At 37.5% G+C, this 22,997-nt stretch overlaps 1 protein-coding gene and 1 non-coding gene across 4 annotated transcripts in view; one reads left to right on the top strand and one right to left on the bottom strand.

The window, feature by feature from the left end:
* SLAIN2 (SLAIN motif family member 2) overlaps nt 1–22,997 on the top strand; it is an 87,026-nt gene that overhangs the window by 12,386 nt on the left and 51,643 nt on the right. For all 3 annotated transcript variants that reach the window (XM_058298979.1, XM_058298972.1, XM_058298985.2), the window contains exons 2-4: nt 5,701–5,849; nt 17,367–17,531; nt 18,781–18,942. In XM_058298979.1, coding sequence (XP_058154962.1) covers nt 5,701–5,849; nt 17,367–17,531; nt 18,781–18,942 — 476 coding nt within the window. The remainder of the gene's footprint in view (nt 1–5,700; nt 5,850–17,366; nt 17,532–18,780; nt 18,943–22,997) is intronic.
* On the bottom strand, nt 8,218–8,324 carry LOC131279849 (U6 spliceosomal RNA). The gene has a single exon (XR_009187341.1). It is a non-coding gene; the product is annotated as a U6 spliceosomal RNA (small nuclear RNA).

The following is a 22,997-nucleotide window of genomic DNA, read 5'->3' as shown; positions in this document are numbered from 1 at the left end:
CAAAAACTGGGCACAACTTTTGTCAGCCTGGCTGAGTTGACAAATTAGCCTAACCATAACAATCCACCCCTTGTCAACTTGGCAACCATATACATTACCTTAAACCATAGTCTCTAAGTAAAAAAAAATAATAGACATGAATGTGTGTGTGTGTTTGTATGTGTATATATATCTGCCTAACAATGTTCAACTCTCCTGCATACAACAGGAAACACATTCCCTACAGAATAGGGTACAAGCCCTTGGGTAATATTTACTCTTAAACTTGACATCCTTAAATATTGTGACATGAAACTAGTACAGCTTGTCATATGTTAAGGGAAAAGGTTGGGGAAGAAAACAAAGAAATCCATTTTATGTACATATACAGTTATACTCATAACAAAACAAGAAGAAGAATTCATGACTATTACAGTCCTTGTTTTTGTAACTGGTCATGTGGTCCGAGTTCATTTTTATCACTAATTTCTTCCACTACCCATTCCATGTTGCCATTACCCTCAGCAAGCACTTCAGCTGGTTGTGGTTCTTTGCCTGGTGAGGTGACCCAAACTTTCATTCCTGAAGATTCTGGGCCATCATTAGTCCTACTTGGATTGGGTTGTTGTAATTTTCCATTGACTTTAATCAGAATATGTTGGTGAATTTACTCTGGTGGCCAATTTCTCTCTCTTGCCTGTTGTCTTGTCTTTTTTTTTTTCCACAGCTCTTCTTTGATATTTGGTTCAACTTATTCTGTCTTTAAAATTGCCCAGCTTAAAGTATCAAAATCATGCCAGGGACTCACTAATGGGGTACAGATTTTCTCCCAGGAGTTAGAGTACAGAGGGAACCAAAAGCAGTTTTTATTCATGCAATTTCCAGACCATCCAGCAGATCATGCTCATCAGCACACCTTTCCACAGAGGTGTTGCTTTCGATCTCTGTTTTCCTGTGTTTTGGTCTGGCCAGAGTAAGAGTCAAAGCAGACTCTGCTAGCCAAATTCACCCAAGAACCCCCTGACTCTCTCTGCCCTTTCCTTTTCAAGAGCTGAGAGGGAGGAAGATGGTTGTCCCCCTCTCAGTCAGCTGCAGTAAGCCAGGGGTTTAACCTCAGCTTAATATCTTAGAGGTGGGGGGAGTGGAGCCCTTCCTGGCCAACACAGTGGCTTGTTAACTCTTATTTGTTGTTTCGGGTTCTTTATCTCTTTTCTTCACCCTCACGGGGGCTGTGAAACACTGGCCTGGTCTGCTGACCCCCAAAGCAAGTCCCCCAGATAGCTTCTAGCTCTTTATTGCTCGTGTGAGAGAATTGAGCTCTGCCTGCCTAATCCAATACCATCTTCTCACAATTCCCTGATCCTACCACTTTTAAGTGGCTTTTTTCTCGATTTGGTTCTCACCCTGTTGCTTTAGTCCTTGAACTGTTTTCTGGACTTTGAGAAAGACATTTCTACCAGTGGTCATTCAAGCTTCTCTGGTGGGACAGAGCCTCGAATCATGTCTCACTCCAACCTCTTGATCAGGACTAGTAATTATTATCTCGGACTCTATTTTTTCTGATATTAATATAGACACTTAAGTATTATGGTTACTATATGTGTGGCTTATCTTTTTAGATCTTTTACTTTCAACCTATTCGTGACTTTGAATCTAGGTGTTTCTTTTGTAGGCAATGTATAGTGGGTCTTGCTTTTTTATCCAATCTGACCCTCTCAGCCTTTTGTGTAGCATGTTTAGTCCAGTCACATTTAATGTAATTATTGGTATGCTTGGATTTACATCTGCCATTTTGTTATGTTTTTAATTTGCCTCAATTTGTTTCACTTCTTTTAACCTTCCTTTAACTGTTTTCTTGGTATGATGAGTGATGTTCAGTCATCCTAGGGTATTATGTCTTGAGACTCGAGAATCCTGTATCTTCTTTTTCTGAATGTAGTCATTCACCCTGTTTAGATGTAGTGTATGGGCCAAGCTGGTAGTGAATGTTCTGCTCCCTGTTGAGTCCCACTGATACTACCTCAGCAAATACTGACTGTTGACTCACACCACCTCTTTGCAGATGGGTGGGGTGTAAACTCAGTTCCCCATTGGGCCCTGCAGATATGTTGGAGGATAGAGGTAGGACAAGATGCCTTTGCTGTCCAGTGCCTTCTTTGTTAATTCTGGGTGGGGGTGGAGGCTTGCTCTTGAGTGACACCAGAGTTGAAAGTTAAGCGGTGGGTAGGAAGCAGAATGCCGACTAGTCTGCCTTGACCTGCCCAGTTCTGCCTGGTTGATGCCTAGGCTAGGTTTTATTTTATCAGTAATAGGATTATGAGGTAGTATGCTTCAAGTTTTCTTTGGGAAATAAAAACTTTATGATTTTAAGTTCCCTTAGCCATCAGTAAACTCCAGGTCATATGCATCATAAGGGAGTTTCTCATAATTAAACCATATACTATGATTTAGGAAATTCTTAACTGTTAGAGTAAAAAGAAATGATAATGGGCAAAGTAGTTATTTTGAAGAAACCCTTGGGTTTATAAGAAATGCCAAAGGAAATGGTATGCATTGTGATTGCAAATATTTTTATTTGGGATTTTCTTTAAAATTCAAGGGCTTGAACACCTTATTCCTGCTAAAAGAGGATGTGATTATGTGTACAATCCAGCTGCTCTGTTCCCTGGCAGATTTAGAAGTAATTTGAAATCTCAACCAAAGGGTCTCTGGGCAAAGAATAACTTCATGCCCAAACCCTTCATTTATATGCTTGGGGGGTGGTGGTGAAGGGTGTGGTAAGTGATAGGAAAACTGAAATAAGAGAAAAGAGTATTAGAGATAGGTTACATCCATCTAGGTAGAGACAAGTTGTTCCCTTAACTTTTTTCTGCTAATGTAAGGAAGGAACATTTTCTGTTCCCAATTAGAGGAGTACATATGGAAATAGGAATTAAAAAGTTAGTTTACAAAGGTAGGGTCAATAGGACTCAGTGAGAGATTGTTGGTGAGGGTAGGAAACAAAAAAGATTGGAGGAATCTAAAGTTACTAAGAAGCATTTGCTTTTGTAACTGAATGAATTATAGTGCTGTTGACAGAAACAGGAAATACACACCATGGCAACCTATGGGAGACTGGGGTGGGTGGGTAATGATCTTTGTTTGTTTGTTTTCATCAATTTTATTGATACATATTAATAAACATACAGTTCATCCAAAGTGTTCAATCAGTGGTATTTGCTTATAATCACGTAGTTGTGCATTCATCACCTCAATTGTATTAGTGCACCTTCATTATTTCAATAATAATAATAAAAATCAGACAAACAAGAAAATTCCTCACTTCTCAATCTCTATATGCATCCCCCACAGTACATAGCTGCTGTTTCTGGCTATTCTATCCAAAGTGTATAATCAGTGACTTTTAGTATAATCACAATATTGTATAATCATCATCTCAAAAATTTTAGAACAATTTTATTACTCCAAAAAGAAAGACTTCACACCCCTTAGCATTCCTTCCTCAGATCTACATAACCACTAATCTCTTTTCATCTTTATAAATTGATTTATTTTTACATTTTGTATAAATGGAATCACAATATGTAGTACTCTGTATGGTCTCCTTCACTTAGTATAGTGTTTGGTTTTTTTGGTCTGATATTAACATTTTGTACTATTTACTTAAATTTGTCCAGCTTCAAAGAAAAATGGGGTAATGTTTTTAAGTTGATTTTGAAGTATTGGTGTTTTGTTCATTTATTTTATAATGCTTCATTTTTTAAGATGTGAAGCACCTTGCAGATTTTTAAAAACAGCTTGAGATAAATTTCCTAGCATAAAATTCATCTGTTTTAATTGTACAGTTGAGTGAATGTAGTGTATTTACAACCATCACATGCCATCACCACAACCATCATCACAATCTAATTTTAGAACATTTTTATCACCCTAAAAAGAAACTTCATCCCCATGCCCACCTCTAGCTCTAGGGAACCACTAATCTACATTCTGTCTCTCTCTATTTGCCTCTTTTGGACATTTCCTACAAGTGGAATCCTACACTATGTGTTCTTTGGGTCTGGTTTCTTTCACTGAGCATGATGTTTTTGAGGCTTACCCATATTCTTTGCACTTTGAAAAATGGGTTTTGTAGCCAACAGTAGAGGAATGTAGTAAACACATGTAAGTTGCATGGGTAAGCTGTGTGAAACAGGTGAGTGTAGGGGAAAATTATATACTGAAAAAGTGGTGATAATTTAAACTCATTTTATTAATGTTTATTACTCACGTATAGAAGTTTAGCTTGCTAAATTCTTGCTAACATAAGTATCAGTTTGTAATAGTTACCTGTAGGTTTAAAAATAGGGATGCTTACATGGAGTGTTATGAAATATTGTAGTATTAAATTTGGAAAAATGATGAACCCCAATGGTTTCCCTTTCCTTTTGAATTGTTAATAAGTTGTATCAGAAATTGAGGTTCTGTTTTAATATTTTCGCCCAAATGAATAGGGATTATGGGCTGGAGAATTGGCATTAGCTTTGATTATCTTGATCAGAGCTAAATAATGCATGCGAGTGACAGACCTAAGTTATAGGTAGGAAAAAGGAAGGAGGGATGGGAAATGTACATATTTCTACTTAAAAGCAGTTTATTTATTCCAGTACTATAGAGATATATTTAAATATTTTATGCCAGAATAATACTATAATTACTCTAGCTTGGTTAATATAAAACTAAAAACTCCTTGCTTTATTGAAACATTTGAGTATGTTGATATATCAAAGTTTAATCCTGTTGACTTCATAAATTTCACTTAAGGGGAACAGATGTGGCTCAAGTGATTGAGCTGCTTCCCATGTACGAGGTCCTAAATTCAATCCCCGGTATCTCCTCTAATTAATTAATAAAAAGTCTACTTAGAGTGTCTTAATTTTAAAACCTTAATTTTAAATCCTTGTTAAAAATCAAATGACAGTGTTTTTCATTAGGAGTCACACTTGAAATAAATTAATGTGAGTTGATATAATCTGTATTAATCTGAAAATTACCTATAAGTAGAAAAATTAAGTATACTCTGCCCTACCTCTGCTCACCATTTCCCTTCTGTATACCTTACCAAAGGGCTTATAAAATACTGTCCTTTCTTTTCTAAGACTGAAGTAATTTCATAAAATTGATTCACTTCAAGTTATTAAGGATTGCTCTTCACCGACATTTTATCATTTGAAAAGAGGACTATGGAAAGGGTACTGCTTAACTAAAAGGAATGAATCACTAATGGTAGATGTTTGTGTTATCTTGTGGTGGGAAAGACAATGGAGATAGAGAGCAAGACAATCATCTTCTGATTCAGACTCCTAGACTAGCCCTCACGATAAAGCTATGTTAGGTGGTTAGTTACATACTATTGAAAACAGAATAAACTATTGTAAAAACAGATATTTCCTCATAGTTTTAATAATGAGTCAAAGGAGAAAAAGACAGATTTTAAGATTGGACAGTTGGCCTCATTTTAGTTTATTTAATACTTGAGCCTTGGGTTTATATCAACTATTATAGTATCATTTTCTTTCTGTGCACTAAGTAAATGTGGATGATTTTAAACATACTATGTACTTTTATCACCTCCCCCCTCCACAATTTAAATCCATCTGAAAGGATCCTTGGTTTAGATCCCTGTGCTTAATAACGAATGTTACCCTTTTGTTTTGTTTTTTTGTTTTTTGTTTTTCCCAGGCTGTATTCATCACCAAAGAAAAAACTTACACCAGTGCAGAAATCGGTTAGTCCATTAGTTTGGTGCAGGCAAGTTTTGGATTACCCAAGTCCTGATGTTGAATGTGCTAAAAAGTCTCTTATCCACAAACTTGATCAAACTATGTCAGGTATGTCTATAATTTTATTTGAAAACTTGTAACTTTGCTTTGTTAAATAAAGAAGCCAATAAAAATATTGAGCAGGATGTTTTTAGAAAGGCAATTTCTTGTTAGCATTTTTCAAGCCATCATGAGTTTTTTGCCCTGTACTTATATACCCTGGTTCTACTAATCACTTAATAGTTTAAGAAATTCTTCTCACATTTTGTTTAGCCTCATTCTAAAGAATAATATCCATCAAGTAAGGGATTTTATGTGATAGTTTTCCTCCAATGTAAAACAAATGGCTATTAAAATTTTTAAAATTCGGTATCATCTAAAATCATTTTACATAGAACACTTTGAGAAAATGCTGTGGTAGAAAACTGTAGGTTTGAGAACCAAAGAGACCTCACTCTAGCACTTAATTGCTGTGTGACTCTGTGTGTATTATATTACTTTTATGAGCTCAGTTTTCTCATAAGAATGATATATCTTAAAAGGTTATTTTGAGAATTAAGTGATAACAATGTATATGAAAAAGCCTAGCACGTTTTTTTGCACGTATTTTGTGATAGTAAATATATTCATTTCCCTTCCTTATGTTTGTCTTATGTATTTTTTTAACATGGCTTTTTAAGTTTAAATTGTATTTATTCTATTTTATTTAATAGCGTTCACATAACTGATAAAATGTGTCTTTTGTCACTATTTGTGGCATTTAATGTAGCACGTCATTGTGGCTAAAAACATAGGAAAGATATTGACCCTTTCTTAGGATTTTTCTCAATTTCTTTTTTTATTTTTTATTTCCTATTTATTTATTTCTCCCTTTCTCGTTGTTTTGTGCTGTGTCTGCTTGCTGTCTTCTTAGGAGGCACAAGGAACCAAATCCCAGGCCTCCCATGTAGGAGGAAGGCACCTAATCTCTTTTTTTTTTTTTTTTTTTTTTTTTTTTTTAATTTTTTAATTTTTTATTGACTTTGTAATAATATTACATTAAAAATATATATGTGAGGTCCCATTCAACCCCACCCCCCCACCCCCCCTCTCCCCCCCCCCCCCAACAACACTCGTTCCCATCATCATGACACATCCATTGGATTTGGTAAGTACATCTTTGGGCACCTCTGCACCTCATATACATTGGTTCACATCATGGCCCATACTCTCCTCTATTCCATCATGTAGGCCCTGTGAGGATTTACAATGTCCGGTGATTACCTCTGAAGCACCATCCAGGGCAGCTCCAAGTCCCGAAGACGCCTCCACCTCTCATCTCTTCCTGCCTTTCCCCATACCCTTTGTCCATTATGTCCACTTTTCCCAATCCAATGCCACCTCTTCTATGTGGACACTGGATTGGTTGTGTCCATTGCACCTTTATGTCAAGAGGAGGCTCAGATTCCACCTGGATGCTGGATGCAATCCTCCCATTTTCAGTTGTAATCACTCTAGGCTCCATGGTGTGGTGGTTGTCCTTCTTCACCTCCATCTTAGCTGAGTGTGGTAAGTCCAATAAATCAGATTGTAGGTGCTGGAGTCTGTTGAGGCTCAGGATCTGGCTATCACATTGTCAGTCCAGAGATTCAAATCCCCTAAATATATCTTAAACCCCAACATTAACTGCACCTCCAGCACATTAGCATGAAAGTCTTATGAAGGGAGATCCCATCTGAGTCCAGATTCATCACACATAAACACCATTTCCAAAGAGGGGCCATCTGCCCTGGTAGTTAACCCCATCGGCCATGACCATAACTCCCATGGGTCTCTTTAGCCCTCAAAGGAACCAATATCTGGGGGTTGTATCTGCTTTATCTGTCTCTCTGACTCTGCTCAGTTGTGCATGAGGGCAAACCTTCTGCCAGCCTCCAGACTCTTTTTTAGAAACTCGTAGCCATATAAACTCATTTCTCCTTTCCATTTCCCCCTTACTTTAGGTCAAACAGCATTTTAAAGTCATGGTATTTTATGTAGACATGGATATTCTGCTGATCCGCATTGAACCTTCCGTATAAGGTCATTTTCCAGTTGCATCATCAGTTGGTAGTTGATAGTGGTCCCTCGTTGCCAGGGAGGCTCATCCCCGGGTGTCATGTCCCACGCTGGGGGGAAGGCATTGCATTTACATGCTGAGTTTGGCTTCGAGACTGGCCACATTTGAGTAACATGAAGGCTGACAGAAGGAAATTCCCAGGCACAAAGTTGCTCTAGGCCTTGTTATTATTTTGGGTTTATCAGCTCACAAGCATAGTCATTAGTATCAGGGGCTCACTGTTGAACCCTCACTCCCTCCCGGTCCCCACCACTGTACCTGGGAGACTGTCGCTGCTCCCCTAGGGACCACGACAGAGCACCACTGGCCAGGAACCCAGTACCCCCCCTACTGTGGTTTAAAAATATGGAACGCTTCACGAATTTGCGTGTCATCCTTGCGCAGGGGCCATGCTAATCTTCTCTGTATCGTTCCAATTTTAGTATATGTGCTGCCGAAGCGAGCACGGCACCTAATCTCTTGAGCCACCTCTGCACCCTGTTTGTTTTGTCTCTCATTGTGTTTCCTCACTGTGACTCTTGGTTATGTCATCTCGCTGCATCATCTTACTGCTTCAGTTAGCTGTCTTGCTCATCTTCTTTAGGAGGCACCAGGAACCAAAACTGGGACTTCCCATGCTGTAGGTAGGAGTCCAGCTGCTTGAGCCACATCTGCTTCTCTCAATCTCTTTTAAGAATGTCGTTATTTTCTTTTTAAGACATATTTTATTTCTCCCCACCCCCTCATTGTTTGCACTTGCTGTCTGTCTTCCTTGTTTTTCTAGGGGGCACTTAGAACCAAACCCAGGACCTCCGACATGGGAGGGAGGCACCTAATCGCTTGAGCCACCTCCACTCCCTGTTTTATTGTGTCTCTCATTGTTTTCCTCTCTATGTCTCTTGCTGAGTCACCTTGTGGCATCAACTCACCATGCCTACCTGTCACGTCAGCTTATGGTCTTGGTTGTCATCTTTAGGAGGCACCGGGAACTGAACCCAGGTCCTCCCATGTGATAGGTGGGAGGTCATTTGCTTGAGCCACATCCACTTCCCTGTTGTTATTTTCTAGAAGACTCATGTAATAAAGGATTGATGCATGATTAGCAATCCTGAAGAGGTAATTTTTTCTTTTTCTGTTTTGAGTTTACTTGGCAGATAAGTGTTTAAAATTGCTTATTTTGCAGGGAGCAGATGTAGCTCAAATGGTTAAGTGCCTGCTTCCCATGAATGACATTCTGGATTTGATCCCTGGTACCTCCTGAAAACAAACCAATTGCAAAAAACTAACTCTCATTGGGGAGCAGATGTACCTCAGTGGTTTAGCACCTGTATCCCATGTATGAGGTCCAGGGTTCATTCTCTGGTACCTCCTTTAAATTTTTTTTTTACTTATTTTGGCTTTATTATTGAATCATACACTCTGTGTTTAGAAATTAGTTGAAAATAGGGAAGATAGTTACACTGGCATATGTAAAGTGTAATTTATGCTTCGTTGGCTATAAGAAGTAATGGTTATTATATGCAAATAATACACAATGTGTGTGATTACAGAATTTCTGAATGTGTCTGCTTTGACACTAAAAGACAAACTTTCTTTGTGTAGAGAAGTTTTTTTGAAGCAGTAGCTTTAATTTCAAAAGAATTTTTTGCATATCAACTTATTTTTAGAATTATGTCCTGAAGCTTGATTTATTAAATTCATAAGAGATTATTTTAAAATACGTATAGAAGCAAGTAGATAATTTGAAATAACTGAAAAATTTCTAACTCATTTCAATTAGATGATATTATTTAGACATTTAAGAATATTCCTAAGAACTATTTTTTGGTACTATGAGTAGTCTCACTTTAAAAACAATATAGGGGAGCACACATGGCTCAAGCAATTGAGCACCTGCCTCCCACACAAGAGGTCCTGGGTTCAGTTTCTGGTTCCTCCTAAAGAAGCAAAACAAACGTAAAAACCAACTCAGGGAAGCCAATATGGCTCAGTGGTTGAGTGCTGGCTTTCCACAGATGCCTGGGTTTAATCCCCAGTCGCTGGTATCTAAAAAAATAATAATATAGGTATAATTAGAAATTTTCATAATTCAGCAGTATATGTTGAATACCTACTATGTGCTAGGCATTAATCTCAGTTCTGAGGATGTAGTAATGAATAAAATAGACCAAAAAATTTCCTTCCCTCATGAAGATTATATTAAAATAAAAGCATGCATACAATAAATAAAAATACAGAATAGAGTTTGGCAAACATTTTTGTGAAGGGCCTGATAGTAAATACTTCAGGCTTTGTGGGCTATATGGTCTCTGTTGCACTCACTCAACTTTGCTCTTACAGCTCTCTAGCAGCCATAGACAATAATAAATGAATGGGGGAAGCGGACTTGGCCCAATGGATAGGGCGTCCGCCTACCACATGGGAGGTCTGCAGTTCAAACCCCAGGCCTCCTTGACTGTTGTGGAGCTGGCCCATGCACAGTGCTGATGCGCGCAAGGAGTGCCCTGCCATGCAGGGGTGTCCCCCACGTAGGGGAGCCCCATGCGCAAGGAGTACGCCCCGTATGGCGGGCCACCCAGTGTGAAAGAAAGTGCAGCCTGCCCAAGAATGGCACCGCACAAACAGAGAACTGACACAACAAGATGATGCAACAAAAAGAAACACAGATTCCTGGTGCCGCTGAAAAGGATAGAAGCAGTCACAGAAGAACACAGCAAATGGACACAGAGAGCAGACAGCTATGGAGAGTGGAAGGGGAGAGAAATAAATAAAAAAATAAATCTTTAAAATATAAATAAATAAATAATAAATGAATAGGCATGGCTGTATTCCTGTAAAATGTTTACAGAAACAGGGAAAAAACTGTTTAAAAAGCAGTGTGATACTGGCATAAAGATACATTAATGTAACAAAATTGAAGGTCCAGGAATAGACCCACACATCTGTAGTCAATTGATTTTCAACACGGATCCTAAATACATGCAGTATAGAAAGAATAGTGTCTTCAACAAATTGTGTTGGGAAAACTGGATATCCACATACAGAAGAATCAAATTAGATCTCTACCTCACACTGTATAAAAATCAACAAAGTGGATCAAGGACCTAAATATAAATATAAGAGTCAAAACTATAAATCTCTTAGAAGATAACATAGGTGTGAATTTTTATGACTGGGATTCAGCAATGGATTCTTAGATATGACACCAAAAGAAACAATAAATACATTTTATTTCATCAAAATTAAGAACATGTCCATCAAAGGAAGTTGTCAAGAAAGTGAAAAGACAGCCTACAGAATGGAAGAGAGTAGCTGCAAACCATATATTGGATTATACTTAATATCCAGAATATATAAAGAATTTTTACAATGCAACAATTAAAAGACAACCCAATTTCAAAATGGGCAAAGGACTGGGAATAGACATTTCTCCAAAGAAGATACAGATGGCCAATAAACACATGAAAAGATGTTCAACCTCATTAAGCATTAGGGAAATGCAAATCAAACCTAAATGAGATAAAGGTTCATACCCACAAGGATATCTATTATTTTAAAAACAAAAACAGAAAATGATAAGTTTTGGGGAGTTGCAGAGAAATTGCAGCTCTAGTGCATTGTTGGTGTGTTTGTAAAATGATACAGCTACTGTGGAAAGCAATATGGCAGTTCCTCAAAAAGTTAAATACTGAATTCTAAATATAGAATTCCAATTCTAGGTATATATCCAAAGAGAGTAAAAGTGGAGTCTCAAATAAGTCCTTGTACACCAGTGTTCATAGCAGCAGGATTCTCAGTAGTCAAAAGATGGAAACAAACGAAGTGTCCCTTGACAGATGAGTAGATAAAGAAAATGTGGTACATACACACAATGGAATATTCAGCCACAGGAAAGAATGAAATTGACACATGCTGCACCTGAAAACATTATGCTCAGTAAAATAAGAAAAGACATAAGGACAGAAAGTTATGATATCACTTTTAAGAGAGGACTAGAAATAGTAAATTTGCAGAGATAGAAAGCAGTTTGGAAATTAAAGGAGGGGAGAGGATTGTGTGGGGGTAAGTGGGAGTGTTTGTAAAAATCAAAAGGGGGTGGGCCAGATTTTACCTTGGGCCTTAGTTTGCCAACCCCTAGTTTAGCACAGCCTAAGGAGTGGTGTGGAAGGTGATATTATTTATGAATTCCAAAAAGAGATATAGGTTATGTTTGTAAACTGGTCTGTTCCTCTGGGCGTGATAACCCTTTGATTGTGTTCAATTCAGATGTTTTACATATGCTTGATTAAATCAGGATTATGGGTTTGACTCAACCACATCATCACAACATGCAGGGTTGAGTCCCCACCGCCTTGGTGGGCTATATAAATGGACACTCAATCCAAAAGATAGGAGAAGATACATTGAGAAATAGACAGAGTTCCATAGACATGGAAGAGGAGAGAACTTGTCAGCTTTGATCCTGCTGCCCTGGGAAGAGAGATGAACCATTTGCCTGATAGTTTATAGCTGACTGTGAAGAGAGCTGAGCAACTGAACCCAGAAAGAAACAAACCCTCCAGCCTACATCTGAGATCAGAAGAAGCTGAGACCACAGAGTCTTCAGAGGAAAAGAGGAAGGCTGAATCCTTGCAGACATTGCCTGCCATTTTGCATCATCATATGGCAACAGATTTTGGTGAGGAAGTACCTTTGTGGTACCTTGAGTTGGATTCTTTAGGGCCTTGTAAATGTAAGCTTGTACCCCAAATAAATACACTTTATAAAAGCGAACAGATTTCTGGTAGTTTGCATCAGCACCCCTCTGGCTGACTAATACAAACAAACTATTAGCAATAGGTAACAAGCAGCTTGGCTTGAGGGAAAAATTGCAAAGCACTTGAACTTCAAAAATGGCCATTTTGAATGTATAAACATGTAATTTATAACAAGAATTGTATCAATGGGGGATGATGGAGTACAGAAACAGTTTGTGTATATTATTGTAGTTAAGTTGGTATCAAAACAAATAAGATTGTTAAAGATTTAAGCCCCGTGGTAACTACAGAGAAAATACCAGAGAATATGCAAGCTCATAGAGACAAATTAGAGTACAGGTTATAGGGGCAGGGGGCAAGGGGAGTGGAGATTAATGTGTAATGGGTGGAGGGTTTCTGTTTGGGGAAATGGGAAAGTTTTAGTAATGGAAGGTGGTGAGGGTACCCACAATACCGTGATTGTGATTAATTCCATTGAATGGTATGCTTGAGAGAGGTTGATATGGGAAAGTTTGTTGTATATACGTCCCCACAGTTTAAGAAAAAAAAAAAGAAATGAAAGAGATAATGGCAGGTAAATGTAATACATGATCCTGGGTGGCATCTAGCAAGGGAGAAGAAAATGCTCAAAGGGACCTTATTGGACATAACAAAATAATTTGATTATAGAATGTAAGCTTTATATCATTGTTAAGTTTCTTGATCTTGAAACTGCTTGTAAGGTGGTTAAATAAGTGATTATCCTTATTCTTAGGAAATGTACCTAGGCAGTATTAAATGTTGAGGGTGCCTGATGTATTCAATCTATACGCAAGTGTTCAGAAAATGAATTGGTGGGTAGACAGATCGACAGATGGATAGAGAGAAAAGAAGGGAAAGGGAGGGAGGAAGGGCAGAAAAAGGAAGGAGCAAATGTGGAAAATACTAAAATTGGTGGATCTGGTGATATGGGGGTCAGCGTAGGAGTATGTTAGAGTTCTCTATGGGATTTGTATTATTTTTGTGACTGTCCTGTAAGTATTAAAGTATAGCAAAAAAATGAATAGCTGTTTTGTTTCAGTGGCTTTGTGCTTTTATTTTAACTAGGATATTAAAGGTTGGAGTGTGTCAGAGAGATCATTACTCTTGAACCAAAACTAGATGTAATAAATTGCTGGATCTATTCAATGATGCTCTATTTTATAACTACATATTTAAAGCTATACTATGGCTATAAATGTAGTGCATATTTAAAATATATACATTAAACATTTTTAAAAGAAAAATAACAGCTATTACAGATTTGAGTCTTGTAGCTTTAGACCCCTATTCCCAAGTGGGAAGGTTTGATCTTATAATATGATTTATGTTAAGGCAAAACTTCCTGGGAGCCCAGCTTTTGTATTTTAGCTAAACAGTTAGTACTCCATCATACTCAGGCTCTCACTACTACTTGTTCCTACTTGTTTTTTATGGTACTACTTTATCTCTTTTACTCACCCCTACCTTCTTTGCTGTTTTCTTTTCAGTCTTCTTTGAAGGTTCTTCCTTCTCTGCCCATGTTTTATGTTTATGTTGCCCAAGACTTTCTTTTGCTGTATGCCCTGCATTTTGGCAATGTCATCCATTCCATTGGCTTCCATTATCACTTCTGCTCAAATTAATCTCATTCATTAGTGCATATGTTTAATATTCCTGACAGCCCGCCATGTATCAAGCTTTGGGAAAAGGGTTGAGGATATGTGAAGAGGTAAAACAAACAGTGTACCTGAACTAATGGAGTTTATCATTTCGTAGGAGAAACATAGTAATAAAAAATATCCTTATAACTGGTGATAACTAATAAAGGATTGGTGTGCAGTGCTTTGAGTAATAGGACTAATGTTTTAGAACTAATGTTTACCCTGATTCTTAGAGTCAGAAAAATTTAAGTAGGCTACCCAGGAAGGAGAAAGAAGGAACAGGGCCTTTTAGGTAGTGAGAAGAACATCTCCAAAGGCTACATGGTAGAAGGGAGCAGGGTATACATGACGAACTGGAAAAAGCCAGTGTGGCTAGGGTGAAAAGAATAAGGGAGAGATGTGACATAAGCCAGAAAGATTTGTTGAAACCAGACTCTTTAATGTCTTATAGTCTGTGTTAAAGATTTTGAACTTATTTTAAGAGTATTGGAAAGACATTAAAGGGTTTTACATACTGGTGCTGTGTGTGTGTGTGTGTGTGTGTGTGTATGTGTATATGTGTGTGTGTGTGTATGCACGTGGGCCTTTGGGTCTGTGCTGACCCGATCAGATTTGCATTTTGGAAAGGTCATCCTAGTTGCAATATGGAGAGTCAGTTGGAAAGGTCCAGAAGTGAACGTAGGACACTTTTGAAAGTGTTGATGGTGATAGCTAGGCTGCGCATATGGGTGTGTGCATGTGTGCAGGGGTTGGAGGTGGGAATATTGGGGCTAAAAGTGGATATGTAAAGAGGCAAAGGTGTAGAAATAAAAAGGAATGAACCAAATATTGGGGGAATGAGAGAGAAAAAAATGTTAAGTGATTTCTAGGTTCCAGCTGGTAAAACAGCATGAATACTACCATTCTGAGATAGGGAACCCTGGAGGAGAATTTGGTTTTGAGGGGGAAGGTCATAAGTTTGGATTTGGATATGTGGACTCTGGGAACCTTTGCCATACCCAAGGGGAGACATTAAATGGGCAGTAGATATTGGTCTGAAGCTCACACGAAAGCTAGAGCTAGAGATATAAATGTGGGGAGTCTTTGACAAGTAAGTAATTGATGTTGTGGGTATGAATGAGATTTCTCAGAGAAGGAATATGGTATAGAGTGAGAAGACATAAGGACCAAGGACTTGAAATGCTAATGTTTAATAACCAGGTAAAAGAATAAGCTTCAAAGACTAAGAAGTAAAGAGTTCAGAAAAAAATTAGCAACCCCATTTCTAATCAGGACAGTATTTCTGAGATCATACTACATCAACATACTAAATATGTATAAAATGTGGTATTTTCTCCCATGGTGAATATATATAAAAGTCATTACTGTACTTCCAACTAAAGCAGAAAACTAAATAGAAAACATGTATTTTCCTCTTCCTAGAACCACTTTTTGTCAGTAGGCAAACTGGAAACCTCAGTCATCTGATTTTTTTTTTCCTTTAGTAATCCTTTCCAGTTTTTAATATCTTTTTACTCTTTTTTCTCTGTTACCTATATTCCCTAGTTCAGTCTAGTCTATTCAGTACCCAAATTCCCATTATTTTTTTTTCCTAAACTGATTATATCATATCACTCTTGCTCAGTAATCACTGATGATTTTATCATTGCTAGAGAATGAAATTCAAACTCCTGAGCATGGTGCTTCAGGCCTTCCATGACCTGGTCCTAGCTGACTTTTCCTGTTTTGTCCCTCACCCTGTGCTTTACCATCCTATATTACTCACTCTTACTCCCAGAATCCTTTAATATGCCATGCACACTTAAGACAGTGCTTCTGTTCCTGTTATAAACACAGGTGAAAGCACATACTTTCCCCAGTTTCAGTGGCCTATCAAAGTACTCCTTATCCTTTCAAGACTGCTCCAGTGCCTGTCCTTCCAAAAAGCCTTACCTAGTTTCTCTCAGTTAGAATAAATTATTTCTCTCTCTTCTTTTCCACAGCCCTTTGTACCTTTGTAATAGTACTTATTTCATTTTGCCTTGTAACCATTGTTTTTACCTACTCTGTTTGGCTATAAGCTTCTTAAGAAAAAGCATCTTCTTGTATTTGTGTCTATATTCTGCACAGTACTTTTCCCATGGTCATAAATACTGATGGACTGAATAAGCTGTGGATTGTAGAATAGGGTGGGAGGAGGAAATACTATTTCAAGTATTAATTTTTCTTTAGTAGTACTTGATCTGTTAATCCTACTCTTGTACTATGTGTACCTTTATTTTACATGCATACCACAGTTGGGGGAGGGGCCTGAAATACTTCCCTTGGGCCAGAAAAGCTTCCCCTCCTTTTCTTTTTTTAAAGAGAATCTCCCATATTTTTTGTTATCCTTGCCTAAATAGTCACTATTGCTATGTTTTATTTTGTGTTTTGTTTTTTTTTGCAAAAAATCCAAACTTGGAAAGGCTGTTTTTAAACTTAACTTTTTAAAAAGTAATATATGCTTATTATAGGAAAATGAGAGAAAACAAATATGCTTTTTTCTTTAGTTTATTTTTAAAGGCCACCCAAGGGTGATGTAATAATTTTTTAAGAGAAACTTTCTAACAAGACAGAAGTGAATTTAGTAGTTAATAAGCTGTTTAAAAGATATTCTTCCTTTTATTTTTGTTGATTTTTGTGGATACTCTTTTTTTCTGTTTTGTTTTGTTTTTTGTTTTTTTTTGGGAGGTACTGGAGATTGAATCCAGGACCTCACACATGAGTAGCACTGAGCCACATCTGCTCCCCAGTGAGTGTTGGCCTTTTCATTTATTTGTTTGTTTTGTTTTTAGGAGGTACTGGGATCAAACTCAGGACCTCATACATGGGAAGCTGGTTTCAACCACTTGAGCAACATCCACTCCTCCCCTGGATAATGTTTTAATTTATTTGCATATCACTTGCTGGGATTATTGATAAATATTTTTCCCACTACTGTAAGAATGTTTATTTAAATCAGTGTAAATAAATGACCTAATATGTTTATTTCTTAGTAGGAAATTTTGGAAATAAAATGTTAGCTTTTTTCTCAGTTACTAAATTTGATTTTCCCTGTTTCTCATTAATGCAGCTCTCAAGAGGCAGAATTTATACAATAATCCTTTCAACTCTGTGAGTTACTCAAGTCCATATAGTCCAAATGCAAGTAGCCCATATAGCAGTGGTTTCAATTCTCCATCCTCAACCCCAGTGCGACCTCCTATAGTCAAACAGCTTATACTTCCTGGAAATTCAGGTAAGAAGAAAACAAAACGAATTTACTAAGGAATGGTTTTTTAACTTACTGATGTATCTCAGAAAATAACTTGCTCATTAGTAGTTCATTTTCATTTCATTTATGAAACTTTTAACTTTTTAAAGCAAATGTCATTGAGTAGCTACTTTGCACCAGGTGCTATACTGGGCACTAGGAGTACGGAGATAATCCAGTGTATTACTTCCATAAAATTTTCTTTAAAGTGGTATGATCATATTTATTGTTTATTTCATCCATGACAAAAGCTTAACTTGCAGTGTTTGCACACTAAGAAGTTTAATTTGCAGTGTTTATTTAAAATATGGAATTTAATTCAGGTACTGCCGGAACCTGGTCTTATAAAACTTCTGCAAATAAAATGTTAACTATTTTGTATTCTCCTTGCTCTCCTTACATCTTTCATGTTGTAGCTGACTCTTACTGTAAAGGATTCTGGAAAAGAAGTGTTTCAAATAAATCTGTATTAGTAATACTAGTGAAGGTCTTAGGATATCTGATAAAAGCATTTCTTTAGAAACAAATTAGATTTTTTTTGGATGCGTGTATCCTTTATTCCTCTGACCTGTCTTCTCTCTCCTTTTCTGTTTTTTATCTAGTCATTTTCTTCATTCCTTCTTTTGTACTTCACTACTAAACACCTTACATCCCATTTGCTACTTTGGAAAAGGAAATTTATAAATACAGCATTATTTAGAAGAAATGAGCCTAGTGGTTTGGGGGGTTTGTTCTTGACTCTCTTTAGGAATCTTAATTTCCCTGAAATTACAGTTTTCTTGTTTAGGAAAAGTAGGTGTTTTTATTCAGGGAAAAGATGATGGTATTTGTTAGTGAGCATGAATTTGAGGGGAGAAAGTACATGATAAATTAATCTATTTATAAAGCAGTTTCATTGGCTATCTTGTAAAAGTCAAAAGCCTTTAACATAACTATTGGACACCCCTATCTGCCATGTACTATGTTGAAAGCTTAATTGTTTCATAAGAGAATAGATAAGTTATAGTTAAGTAAAAGTGTATTTTGTATTTATGGCATAGTATATGAAGGAGTCTCTATAGTTCTTTTGACCTAATAAGATACATTTTAAATTTACAATATTTGGGAATTTTATAAACAGAAAAGGCAGACTAATAATGAACTGAGTCAAAGGACATAATATAAAATTAATTGTAATGGAAATTTATTCAATTTCTGTTTAAAGAAAGTTTGAAGTTTTTTTGTCTTTTTAAAGGTAATTTGAAAAGTTCATCAGACAGAAATCCTCCACTAAGTCCTCAGTCCTCTATAGACAGTGAGTTAAGTGCTTCAGAATTAGATGAAGATTCAATTGGATCCAATTACAAGCTAAATGATGTAACTGATGTGCAGATTCTAGCTCGGATGCAGGAAGAAAGTAAGTATTTTAATTGTTAAAAGTTGGATTTTTTACTACTGCATAATTTTGTTGTAGGTATTAAATATATCTTGAAAGTGTTGTGGGATTAGTGATACAGTGAGAGTAGAAATGTTTAAATGGGCATTTCAGAGCCTTATTCAATAAATGTCCAGTGAAGTTCATTAACTTGTGTTCAGAGTCTGTTTTACATAGAGCAGTGTGCTATGTGAAGGGGGAAGAGAAGGCATAGTCTGCTCTCCACTTTGATTGATAATCATACCCCACACATTACTCTGTACCAGAAGTCTCTAGTATAGTTATTACTGTACTACTCTTTGTGCTTTTTTAGTATGGACAGTGTTTCTTAACCTTTTTTTCATTATTGCCCCCTCAGGAGCCTTTTAAACGTATTTTCTTCTGCCTTGTGACCACCTCCAACCCAATGAAATTTTAATACCACATATTTATTCTGTTTATGTATTGCGCCCCCATGTGGCCACTTTAATACATTCCAAGAACCAACTTTTGCCTGTTTAAGTTTTCCCCCAGAAATCAAATACCATGCTGCGAATTGGCTTAAACAATGGGCATTTATTCCCTCACAGCTTTGAGTCTAGGAGAATTCTAAAATCAGGGCATCACTGAGGTGATGCTTTCTCCCAGAACATGGCATTCTAGGGCTTTCTGCCTTGTTCCTGGGTCCTTAGCTTTTTCGTCACATGACAATGCACATGGAGGCCTCTCCTGGCTTCTCCCTTTTTTTCCAGGTTCCATTGACTTCCAGCTTCTGGCTGCTCCCTGTGACTTGTTCTCTGATTTTCCCTCTTCTTTTAAAGGACTCCAGTAATCTGGATTAACGTCCCACCTGATTCATGTGGGCCACACCTTAAGTGAAATAACACCTTAAAGAGATCTTGTTTATAAAGAGTCCATACCCGCAGGAATAGATTAAGAACGTGTTTTTCTAGGGATACATAGCTCCAAGCCATGAAAGCCCCCTGAGGTGAATATTTCCACTGTTGAAAATACATAATGTAGACTTTAAAAAAAAGACCTTTATGAGAAAATTGGAATTGTGACATTAAATTAAATGAAGCATGTGATGGTGGTTTGCAGAGTAGTCCTTTTATTATTTAGGCCATGAACAACTTTGAGAATCCAATAAGAAGTTGTGGCCCCAGTCATCCTGAAAATGTAATTATGCCCAAAATTTATCATACTCTTTCAAGGGTTTTTGGATTGACCTGACTTTCATCTGAATATAAGGTGGTGGTGATGGTATTATTATTGCCCATGATTTTACTTTAAAATGCCAAGGGATTATCTGTGATGTAAGTCCTCTCCAGTGATCCCTTTAACCTTTACCTGGAAAGATCTTTAAAATACACATTTCTGAATCTTGTCAATTGGCTGGGGGTAATTGGGCACTGCTATAATTTAGTTCAAAAACTTTATTGTCTGTGTACTGTGTTTATAATAGACATTTTCTGTAATGTAAATATGTAGTAAGCTTTATCAAGCTATAATATTTATTAAGAAACTGCAGAATGTTTCTTTCTTTGTCAATTTATTTTCCACTTCAGTATAACTTCCACGAGAGTCTTTGGTGCTTTCTTTATCTTTAACCTTAGAAACTAGGTAACGTGATGCCCTTTTGTAATTTAACTCCTCACTGGGATTATGCTATTTTCAGCTAGTGAGGGACTAGTTATTGTCATGCATATGAAAGGAGAATAAAAATTTCTGCCTAATTCTATACCTCAGAATAAACTCACACATTTCTCCTTTGAGTTCTGACTTTTTAGGTCCCAGTATTTTGTTAGAAGCTCAACAGCTATTTGCTGTAGCTTTCACATTGTGTTTCAGTAACCAGCAATACAAACTTTAGCCTTTTAGTTATTCTTTCTAAGTCATCCACATACTTTTCCTGGAAAATTAAAAAAAAGAAGATGCTGAAAGTGAATGTGGGCTCAAATTTCTGGGGAAGCTGGTAGCATAGGGAGCTCCAGAACTCAGTCCTTCCACCAAAACAGCTTATAAACAGGCAAGAACTGTCTGAAACAACTATTTTGAAACTCAAGAGGCCAGGAGAACACTGTACAGCATCCAGGGAAGAACAGGAAGAAGAGACTGATAAATTATAGTAAAGAAACAGTAAATTGCTCTCTCCGTGTGGCAGCTACTGGTGCTCATCCCCTACTCTCATGGCAGATTGCTGTGGGGTTCAGCCCCTGGCTATCTTGCTGGTCTCTGCAAGGGTTGTAAAATTCTCTTCCCCCAAAATATGGGTGAGGTATGGCTGATTACTGATCACAGGTTTTGATTACCAAATTTGGATAATCGGGTCCTGGCTTGGGGGCAGCTTTTGTTTCAACCAGCCCTGAACAAAGGCAATGGCAACCATTTTTCAACCTTCCTCAGAGAGGGGCAGAGATGGTGGAGATTTAGACACAGCACTTCTTCAGGGCTGTGGGGGACATGTAACTGAAGGGCTACTTTTTCAGACAGTCCAAGAAAGCTCAGATTTGAGGAACCATTGAGAAGCTTTCAATGCTATTCCTGACTCCTCCCCAGGGAACTTTTGTGGGTTCCTGGGTCTGGTTTGGCTGGGAAAGACCGACTTGGGAAAGTCTTCCCCAAAGGGACCCTCCTCCCACAATTTGCCCTCAGGCAAAACCAGCATGAAGCAACTGGAAAGAGTATAAAAAACTAGAGTGATGGAGAGTCTGGGACAAAGGCCTGCTGGTTTCAAATACCTAGGAGAGGGAGGTTTGTCCCAAGGGAGACAGAAGAGGCAATCAAACTCCTGTAAACAGGTGAACTCCAAAACAGCTAACAAGCAAAAGCCCAGGACAACACAGAGGCCTAGAAAGAAAGGGAAAGCCCTGTACACTGCATTCCCCTTGGGTAGGTCTTCCTGACAGGAGGACTGAAGCTCAAGAAATTCTCTGTCTTAGCACGAACTGATGACAAAACTAAGAAACAGACAACTCAGGCAGTAAATCCTAGAGTTAACATATTAAAATATTAAACTGTATGTAACAAAAGAGTGCAAAACAAATAAACAAACTGGAAATAATGGCCCACCCAAAGGAAGAGGATAAAAATACAGGAAAACACCCATAAAGATGATGATAATGTGGACATACTGAACAAAACGTTTAAAAAAAAAATGACCTCAAAAATGCTCAAGGAGACGAAGGAAAGTCCAGAGAAGGAACTAAAAGATGTCAGATCAACAGTGAACACTTGTCTCCAGTTCTCCCCAAACTTCTGAAAAATTGTAGAGGAGGGAGCACTCCCTAACTCATTCTACAATGCCAACATCACCCTTATACCAAACACGGATAAAGTTACCACCACAAGAATAGAAAACTACAGACCAATATCTATTATGAATGTAGATGCAAAATCCTCAACAAAATATGAGCCAAATCTAACTGCATATTAAAAGAATTATACACCATGATCAAGTGGGATTTATCTCTGGTATGCAAGGTTGGTTCAACATAATAACATCAATTAATGTAGTACACCATGTTAAAGGAAAGAAGAATAAAAACCATGTGATCATCTCAATCGATGTAGAAAAGGTTTTTGACAAAATAGAGCACCATTTCTTAATAAAAACACTTAGAACTCTAGGAATAGAAGGATACTTCCTTAACACGATAAAGGGCAAATACGAAAAGCTCACAGCTAACATCGTACTTAATGGTAAAAGACTGAAAACTTTCCCACTAAAATCAGGAAGAAGTGGATGCCCACTGTCACCCCTCTTATTCAGCATTGTACTGGATGTTCTTTCCAAAGAATTAGTCAAGAAAAAGAAGTAAAAGACGTCCAGATTGAAAAGTGTATTAGTTATCCAAAGGGGTGCTGATGCAAAATACCAGAAATCTGTTGGTTTTTATAAAAGTTTATTTGGAGTAGAAGGTTACAGTTACCAGGCCATAAAGTATAAGTTACTTCTCTCACCAAAGTCTTTTGCCACGGGTTGGAGCAAGATGGCAGCCAATGTCTGCCAGGGTTCAGGCTTCCTAGGTTCCTCTCTTCTCAGGTCTTGTTTCTCT

Source organism: Dasypus novemcinctus, chromosome 1, assembly GCF_030445035.2.
Source record: "Dasypus novemcinctus isolate mDasNov1 chromosome 1, mDasNov1.1.hap2, whole genome shotgun sequence".
In the NCBI taxonomy this organism is placed as follows: Eukaryota; Metazoa; Chordata; class Mammalia; order Cingulata; family Dasypodidae; genus Dasypus; species Dasypus novemcinctus.
The sequence above is the reverse complement of the archived record's forward strand: the minus strand, read 5'-3'. Positions and strand labels throughout refer to the sequence as shown.